General features: G+C 39.8%; 2 protein-coding genes across 6 annotated transcripts in view; both read right to left on the bottom strand.

Annotated features, from left to right (window-relative positions):
* LOC116094962 (tyrosine-protein phosphatase non-receptor type substrate 1-like) overlaps positions 1-7,448 on the bottom strand; it is a 24,226-nt gene extending 16,778 nt beyond the window's left edge. For 4 of the 5 annotated variants that reach the window (XM_031376373.1, XM_031376370.1, XM_031376374.1 and 1 more), the window contains exons 1-2: positions 7,347-7,448; positions 1,571-1,927 (exon numbers count right to left, since the gene is read on the bottom strand). In XM_031376373.1, the coding sequence (XP_031232233.1) occupies positions 1,571-1,927; positions 7,347-7,419 (430 nt within the window). In that variant the 5' untranslated portion in view covers positions 7,420-7,448. The remainder of the gene's footprint in view (positions 1-1,570; positions 1,928-7,346) is intronic. The other variant, XM_031376371.1, reaches the window with a different exon arrangement.
* The window catches only part of LOC116094963 (tyrosine-protein phosphatase non-receptor type substrate 1-like), a 41,598-nt gene continuing 39,056 nt past the window's right edge, over positions 7,367-9,908 (bottom strand). The window contains exon 5 of the mRNA XM_031376378.1: positions 7,367-7,406. The gene's annotated coding sequence lies outside the window, so the exon portion shown is untranslated. The remainder of the gene's footprint in view (positions 7,407-9,908) is intronic.

Below are 9,908 nucleotides of genomic sequence, written 5' to 3' on the forward strand. Positions count from 1 at the left end.
AGTCACATACAGGTGGGGTTTTCCTATACTTTACATTTCCTAGAAGTTCAGTGTCCTTGTTTATGATACGTATGAATTCAATGTGAACTCACTCTCCTTTTCTCTCTTCACTGAAGGGTTCTGAGAAGGTTTGCTACACCACACCCAAGTGGGGAAATCATAACATCTTTATAAACTTATTCACTCCAAATGCTGCAGCCCTCCTATAGAGAGGAAATGGTTTTATGGCCATGGTGGTGAATATAAGAGTAGGTCCACTCTGGGCCTATAACTGAGAACCACTGATAACTAACTACAGTTTTAGTAGCCAAAAATAATACAAATGAAATATTCATGGCCTACAATCTGAAATACAGTATCTCTAGCTGCTGTTCTATTTCTTCTAATTGGAAACAGTCTCACATACAATATAGGGTGAGAGTATTGTTGACATATGTATTGTTTCCTGATGATTATTGTATATTGAATCTGAATTTTAGGAAAATCTTGAACCTTTGGAGGTAGTGATGAATCAAAATGCTGGCTGGGTTCATGAAATTCTGATTCAACATCCCTTTTACACGAGGCACCTAAGTGGATCTGGTGCCTCTTGCTTGAACAGGAAGAGGTTGGCCAGGAATGAGAGGTGAATTCCTTGACAGAGCTCAATACTAACTGGCTGTGTGGTCATGGACGGGCACTGGCATACAGATCTCACTTCTCTAAGAGAATTGGGCTGGATAGTGTGACTGTCCTTCATGCATTAAAATTCCCAAAATGAAGACCTAGATAGAAGACTTCATGCTTCTGTCATGAAATTCAAAGTGAGCATCTGGCTGCCTTGGCTGGTGATTGAACACGATCCACATGGAGCCTTCCTCCAGGTAGCAAGCAAACATTGGCTTAAACACTCAGTGCCTGTCTGAACAGAACTCTCATACAAAATGCTCTCTGACAGTTCCAATCAAAGGCCTAGCTAGTTGTCGAAATCTAAACCAGGGATGAGATTCCACAGGGGATGTGAGCATCTCTAGAATTCTCTGTGTGCTATGAATGAACAGGAAATGAGAAATAACACCCTGCCCTGGATCTTTCTGCTGTGATGTACTTTTTATCTTGGGAGGGAGGAGACATACAACTTGTGTAAAATGTTCCTGATTGAAAGCAACCTGCTGTCTCTATAGAAATCTAGAGTTGGGCCTGGCATGTCTAAGCCTCAAGTTGTTTGGGCAGAAAGAGAAGACATAATCAGATATAAATGCACTCTGTGGAGTCTGTAGGCCTGGATTGGGAAATCTTCTCTTTCATGGATTTTCTGCAGCCATTCATCTGAGATAGTTTGAGAATTAGAAGTTCATATGGGCAGACAGACAAATGTATGAATTTACACCCAATTCCCAGAAGAGGAAATCTCTAACACATAGCATATCCTCCTTTCTTCTCAGGTTTCTTGGTCCAGTTATGGGGTAAAGTGAACCTATGTATATTAGGGTCCTTCTAAATGTGTTTCTTAATTGTTATTCACAGAGTATTAGACACTGTTTTGACCTGTAGGAGAAATTATGGATGAAAAGGAAAATATAGGACTTACCAAGTACTAACAACTCAGTGCCACCTCCAGACTGAATCTCAATGTCAGGATCTTTTAGTTCTCTCTGGAACTTCACACAGTAGTAAGTACCCTCATCAGCAGGAGTGACATTACTAATGCGGATGGAAAAGTCCAGGTTGTTTCTCTTTGAAGTATCTGAAGCATTTGTTACTCTGGGGAAGTGTTCTCCTGTGAAAGAATATATCAACTGTCGATTGTGTCCTGTACCACGGAACCACTTCTTGGGTCCCACAGGAAACAGGGATGTCACTGTGCAATTCAGAGTGGCCGATCCTCCAGCAGGAACAGAAATTGATTTCTCAGGCTGGATCACCTTCAGCTCTTTCATAGCTGCTCCTGCAGAAAATATCAGTTAGTGCTCATCCTGATGGAAAGCCACAAGCTCGTCAAGTTTGTAATTAAAAACAAAAACAAAAACCCAAAAAAACATGTTACTCACTAGAGCTCAGCATGTTCATGAACATACTTTTTGTAACTTAGGCATTTCAATATAAAAATATTGTACAGAAGAGGAAATTGAATAGCAGAGATACTTGGTACTTGGCAGGATTCGGATTGAAGCTCCTCCCCCCACTTTTTTTGAATTATCATGCTTCATCAGTATCTGTTTCTGTGTCATTTTCTGTTATAATAGTGTTGGATGTGATTGTGTGACTCTTTTATGCCAATGAGATATAAACATAAGTGCTTAAGTATAATGATATATACATTTGATTACAAGATCCTTATGATTGTGTACAGTGATCATGCCTTACTCAGGTAGAGTGATCATGCCATAGATTGGTCCTAATACCATGCATCCTAATTAAGAAATAAGACTTCCAGTCAGAACAGTTAAGAGCATCATCTGCCATCTAAACTCTTCTGTTACCATTTCCTTGATTTCAAACCCAAACACACATGTTTATCACACCCAACATAAGTCTACACGTCCTGACCCACTTTATCCCAACCCCCGTTCCACTACTCTGGTGAATATTCACTGTTCATGTGCAGGTCATACCCTCCACAAAATGTAAGAGGCCTACCTATAGTCTGAACTTCCCATTCGATTGGTTTGGAAGCTAATATCCAAGACACTGAAGCATTCCCCTACACACTGCCCCTGTCCCATTCCATGCACCCTCCCCTATTTGGGCAAAGAGCTGCTCATGTGCAGGGCACACAAGCCAGAACAGGTAAAATCCCTATCTGTAATCTGCAATTTTCTGCTCGATGTTTTCAGAGCTAAACAACTGAAACTTCTAACACCTTGACCACCACTTGGCCTCTTCCATATATTGTTGGATGGTTTGCTTTGAGGAGCTCTGCTTTATCCATCCATCCATCCATCCATCCATCCATCCATCCATCCAAATGTGTATGTCTTTTTGTCTATATGTACCTGTGTAGGTATATATATGCATGTTAGCACACGTGAGTGCTTGTAGAGCTGATCATAACAGACATTTGGGGCCAGTCCGAATATGGGTGCATGAATATCTCTATCTCTATCTCTGTCTCTATCTCTATCTCTATCTCTATATCCACATTTGCCATGCAGTATACAGCATTTTAATTCATTTCCTTTCCTTCCTCTCTAGCTTACAAAGAGTTAACAAGCCTCACCAGAGAGGCTCCTGGCTACCTGGACAGTGTATAGAGCAATAGCAATAAAATTTTCATTCAATTTCCTGATGCTTGAAAAGAGGTATTAATTGCCTAAGCCAATTGTTTCTAAACAGAGAATAAGCAAGAATGGTTTTTGGATTTTGTAGAAGTTATAAGCAACATTGCAGTAAGGTTAGAAAGAGAGAGGGCCAGAGAACCTTAGTCTTCAAAGCTATGTCTACATCCAATGATGTGTCCCACTTCAAATCATTCCAGGCTGGGCTGGCTCCTGGCACCAACAATGCACCAAAGGTCATCACTACCACATAGCCCCACATTCCTGTTATTCATGTAGAAATTCATGACCCAGGTGAAGGTCATGACAGCTAGAACATCCATACCTGCTGTATTAACTCCCCTACTCTCTCAGTTTGGAAGACATGGCCCAAGCCTCTTGTTGTCCACTGCCATTTTCCATACACCTTCCCCTACTAAGACAGCCAATGACAGTCCAGGTGCAGGCCACACAAGGAAGACAAGATATGACCCCCACCTGCCACTTGAACCCTTTAAAGACTTCCTTTCAGGATAAAAAGACTCACATATCTGATACCTCATCTTCTACCTGCTCACTACCTGTTGCCATACCTACCCATACATAGATGGATAGTGCATTCCAAGTACAGGCCATGCTAGACAGAAGAACAGAGATGGACAAAATGACATACTAATTACCAGAAATATAGTCCCCTCTTTAAGTGAGACTCTCTGGTGGACCAAAGATCATGCTGGACACCAGGAATATAGACCACAAAGACTGGAAATCCAAAGAGGAAACAAAAGCAAGGTAAAAACCACCATTGAAGAAAAAGTAACTGAGAAATTGGCTCCTAGAATGATATTTATCCTAAATACAGATGGCAATATACCAGTGTAAGGACTTAATGAACAACAGCCATGACAATATGGTATCATCAGAATCCACCTGTCTTATTATATCAATCCCTGAGCATTCCACTATTTCTAAAGCATAAAAATCATCATAACCCCAGAGCGTCCACTTTCTTTTTGGATAATGGTGGCTCTCATCTTCCACTTTGGTGGCACCCATTATAATCTTAAATCAGGTACCACAGCAGTAGCTGATGAAAAGTATGAGGGATAGCCTCAATCTATACAGTCACTATTGGGTCTGAAACTGTTAGATCTGATGGGGAAACTCAGCTCCCAAATAACTGAAGCCAAAAGCATAGGAACATCAAAATGCTAAAACATTGTGTAATGAGCTAATGCCAGATCTAATAAACATGAAATACTATTGGATACTAACTGATAAAAAACTAACAAATAATTAAAAGTGAGAGGAATGAATTGCATTGTGTAAGCCTATACAGTAATTTATATTTTGACATAAGTATTTATGCAATACTAATCTTTTCAAAGTTCTACAATTTGTTCCAACTGGAAATTCCAAAACAATATACCAAATTTATAGAGTAAAATATTTGTGTCGAAATAGCATAGAGATTAAAAAGACTTATTAGCTTCAGGACTAACATAAAACAAAGAACTGAAAAGGGAAGCAACTCCTCAAATTGTATGGACTTATAATATTGAAAAGCAATATTGTAACTTAAAATATTATTTAGCACTGGGATCTCTGATGTGAGACAGAAATAAAACACAGAGTAGGAAAACAGTATGATTGCTTGCTTTCTAGTAGAATTATCTAGAAATAATACGTGTGGTATCCATGCCTCTGACATATTTGTGTTAGAATAGTTTCTCTATCGTAATGATGAGCAAACAAACAAAGATAGAGTAATGTTTTTAACACTTACAAAGTAGATGATAAATTTAAGTTCATAAAGATACAATGATAAATATGAGGAACTTTGAATATCAGTGACATATGTCCAGAACCCACCTTATCTGTCACAAAGAACTAAAACATTATCCAGCAGCACTTTCAGGCAACCACTTATTGAAGATAAGGAACTCTTCAAGGGAAGACCTAGAATATTGCCTGTCTGGGATGAGGGCACTGAAAACTAAAGAATCCAGATATCTGTCCAATTTTATTTGCAGAGGGGATTTGAGAATCTCAGCTAATTCTGTTTGGAGGATGTGGGCAATCATAGGTATTGGGACAGGATTCAGCTGATATAGTAAGACCAGCTGGAATCTTTACAGGAACTATGCTTGGAACGATCTCCCTTCACCTTCACTCTTCTGTTTCCAGAGCCCAGGCTGCAGTGCCCCTGTACTATGTAAACTAGTGAAGTGCTTTTGACTTCATACCAGTTGGGTGGTTGAAGGTCAGACAGTCCTTCATATCCTCATCTCTGAGTGCACAGAAATCTTAGGTTCCTAGCACAGGGATTGCAGTGTCACTGTTCAACTTACCCTGAAGACCATTGACAGCAACATGGATGACTCTGGAGTACATCATGATTCATTAGAAACCTCAGAGGAGAGGAGAGCATATTTCATAAGAATAAGAGTCAAGTATGTTTTATGTCTTCTAAGCAAAGTTTATGTGGACCTCTATGTGGGTCCAAGAACTAGGACCAAGAACTGGAGGTCTTGGAATATGTGCCACCATAGCACTTCTTCTGTCAGGCCAAGAAGAGTCTGTGTTCAATCATCAGATAGAAAAAAATAGTTTAAAACCCACATCAGGCTACGGTGCTTCTCTTTTCCAAGCCTGAAGTGGCTCCCATTCTCCTAGACTGAAAGCTCTGTCGTTGAACAAGGCAAGAAGCTCTGTGGCAAAGATTATTTCCTTCACATATGCTGGGGCCTTCAGTGAAGTCCTTCCAGAATGCTGGCACATATGACTCACTCTCACATTTCCTTCCATCTTTTTATTTCTGTATCTTTTTATCAACTTTCCTCTTCTTAGTGATGCTCACCAGCTCCACCCTGTTTTCAATACCTAAGTCATCAAAAGACCCTCCTTATTTCTTTAGACAACAGGACATATTTCACATATATATTTTGAAATAATATAGCTTCATCTGTTACCTTATTATTTTCCTTAATTGACTTTAAGATATGCATGTGTGACTCTGCCTCTACTTTTATTCTCCAGTGCCACACATATTCACAAGAAAGCATCTAGCTTCTACTGAGAATCTAGCAAATATCTTCCCTATGTATGATTTGTTCAGTGGGATATCTTCCTACATCATTGAAATCCATTTTAAGTTGATTATCTATGGAATAGCAACCAAGTTCCTTGTGAGAATGATATTTTCAAGAAAAGCTGTTTGCATATAAGGCTGAAGAGCCTTGGAAAATAAAACCATCAATCCTGTCCTCATTTCACACTAAAGCTCATAGGATAGATCAAAGTTTCTGGGAAGAGTTATTGCTAATTCCATGGCTTCAGTCAGACAGCCTGAGTTCTATCTACAGCTCCAGACGTTGGAATTACTGTTGTTTGTGCTTCGGATTCTTTTTCTGTATTTGTGCCAGTATGACATGATCATTAACTGAAGATGGTAGTCCATATGTGTTGGAGCCCAAAAGCCCCTGGCATCTCAATCTCCATCTTGTCCCTGTGCTGTCATCTATTAACTAACACTCTTTTGTCTCTTCTGATAACTTGCTTCCATTCCTGCAATTGACTCGGGACATTTATGGATAGGAGGCTTTGTTAGCTTAAGAGCCTCCAAAGCCTGTGATGTCACATGGGCGGGCCTCAAAGTCCTGGTGTCAGGGCAACAGCCGCCATATTCCCTGAATCTATTTGGCTCACCTCCTACGTTTACCTGCAGTAACTACATCAGAACCCATACACACACTCTCACACACACACACACACACACACACACACACACACACACACATGGGTAACACTCCTCCCTTGCCCTCTCCCTCTCTCCTCTCTCTCTATGCTACTGCCCCTTCACTGGCAAGGGTCAAGAAGAGCAGGGATGTGTGGGAAAACAGTTATGGATGAATCAATTGTACTCTAGGTATCAAAGCTATAAGCTTACATTCCAGTTCAGGCAGTGCTCAGAATTCTGGCTACATTGTGTGAGACAATGTTCTGACCTTCTCTCCTGTGGTAGTTCAGGTATTAACTGGAGTCCTTTAATTTCAATGGTAAGAATAGCTCCAATTCAGAGAGATAATTCTATTCCTGGGGCATGCTCACCTTTAAATCCCAGAAACAGGATCAGCAGCAGGACACTGTGAGGAATGTGGGTCCGGGCATCTAGGAGAAGCATGGTTGGGGTTAAGAACCCTGTTGTGCACAGAATCAGTTCTCATGAGATCCCAGGTTCTTATATGTAGAAAAAGGAAGTACTGTGCCCTATACTGCAAGACGATCCAATCAATGTTTTGCAAGAACAGGAACCATACTGCTTATTTTGAAATAGATAAACAGTTTTGCATGTAGTTATAATGAAGGAGTTCTTATTTATCATTTGTTTGTAGAGGGACTTAGATGTGCATAACATAATCCTTTCTCCTTCTCTTGACCCTGAGCTGGAGCCGCTTTGTCTCAAGTATCTTGTATTGGTAACACACCAGTTAGAATTCAATGCAAAAGAGTGTTTTCTAAACACCTAAGATCGTAGATGTTGTTGATTTGTGCCATATTCTTTCCTAGTGTCACATAAATTTCTCAATTGAGCCTGTATAACATTTGTAACATCAGCTCAATGCTGAAGTAAACCAACCTCTCTTGGAGATCCTTTACTGATATCAGAGCAAATGTAGTCCAAGCGAAACTTGGGAATCTTTTTGCCTCACAAGCACAGTAAGATATTTTATAATTAGTATTAATTGCTAACTTCTTACATATGAAGGAAGCCACAAGGGACATCAGTTAGAAATTGTTGAAGTTTGACTGTATAATAGCCCATCTGCGAGGGATTGTCTTTAGTTGTGATTTGAGAAAACTTATCTTAATTTTATATAAAATATTGTCCTAAACAGAGCATCTTTAAGTGTAAAATAAAGAGAGACAGTTGAATAGTAGAGTGCATGCATTAGTTCTTTGGTCTCTGCTATTGTCTATGGATATAATGTGAAACCCTGCTTCAAGATCTTGCCACCCTGAAGTAATGATGAACTGTAATTCTGAGTTGTAAGCCAAAAACCCCCTGTGATCTCTTAAATTGTCTTTGGCAGTGTATTCACTCATATCATTTTGACTTCTTCTAGATAACAAATGTGAACACTTTAATAAGTGTATGTTTAATGGAGTTTGAAATGGTATATTACAAAGAATATTGAATAGCCTGCTTTTTGAGATAGGGAGGGCATATTGACACAATGAAGTCAGAGTTTGTATTAGATAGAAATAAGATATTTCAATTCTTTTTTATTAGACATTTTCTTTATTTACATTTCAAATTTTATCCCCTTTCCTCATTTCCCCTCCAAACCCTCCCTATCCCATCCTCCTCCCTCCCCCTGCTCACTAACTTACCCATTTCTGCTTCCCTGTCCTGGCATTCCCCTATACTGGGACATGGGACCTTCACAAGACCAAAGACCTCTCTTCTCATTGATGTCCCACAAGGCTATCCTCTGCTACATATACAGCTAAAGCCTAGAGTTCCTCCTTGTGTACTCTTCAGTTGGTAGTTTAGTCCCTGGGAGCTCTGGAGTTACTGGTTGGTTCATATTGTAGTTCCTCCTATGGGGCTGCAAACCCCTTCAGCTTCTTGGGTCCTTTCTCTAGCTCTTCAATGGAAGGACCCTGAAACTGCCTGCAGTTTCACGACCTGGGTTCTCTCAGAGGAGGGAACAAGGACATGAAAAAGAATTTGAAATTCAAGAGAAATATCGAATACCAAGTCGAAACATTCCAATCAAGGTATCCAACTTTACTTAGGGACACCAGGATTTTTATAGTCACATGAAAAACTGAAACCAAATCTCTAGCACCCAGTTGTTCCTGCTGCTATGTCTTTGGTCCATCATCATAGACTCTAAATCTCCGGAATAATAAGCCTATTTAATTTCTTTCTTTTATATTTGACTTATTCATGGTCTTTATAACAACAATACAAAAGTAACTAACACATCAATATTGCAGTTGTTTGACTACATTTGTCACCCATAGACTCACATCTTTGAATGCTTGGTCCACAGGGGGTTTCTGTTGGTAGGATTCTTGTGTTTGCCTTTTGCCATCTCTTGAATTTTGGTGTTAGATGTTCTTAGTGTCTCTGATTAGAGCTTGTCCTATTCCTGCCACCCTGAAAGTCCCCTGAGACTCGTGGGGCCTGTGCCTCCCAGCTGGCTGCTCCCATCTTAGAAACTCACTGGAGAGAAAATGGCAGCTCTCCTTGTTGTTTTTTGTTTGTTTGTTTGTTTTTTACCCAGAGGGAAAATGAGGAAAGGAGATATCATTTGATATAAAAATAAAGAAAATATCTAAAAAAAAATTTGGGAATGGGAATTTTTGACTCATTTGCCTCCTTGTGGGACATTTTGCCTCCTACTGGATAGCCTAGTCCAAATTTCATATGAATGTGCCTAGTCTTACTACATTTTGTATGCCATGTTTGGCTCATGTCACTAGCAAGCCTGTCCTTTTCTGAAAATAGAGGAGCAGTAAAATAGGAGAGAGGAGGGAAGTGTGGCATTGAGAAGTGGAGGAATGGGAGACTAAGATCAGGGTATCGCATATTAAAGAGAACTAAATAAAAGGGCAAAATGAACTTCAAAGAAGCTCCCCTGAAGAATGCTTTTAAAAGGA

Source organism: Mastomys coucha, unplaced genomic scaffold (genome assembly GCF_008632895.1).
Source record: "Mastomys coucha isolate ucsf_1 unplaced genomic scaffold, UCSF_Mcou_1 pScaffold17, whole genome shotgun sequence".
Classification (NCBI taxonomy): Eukaryota; Metazoa; Chordata; class Mammalia; order Rodentia; family Muridae; genus Mastomys; species Mastomys coucha.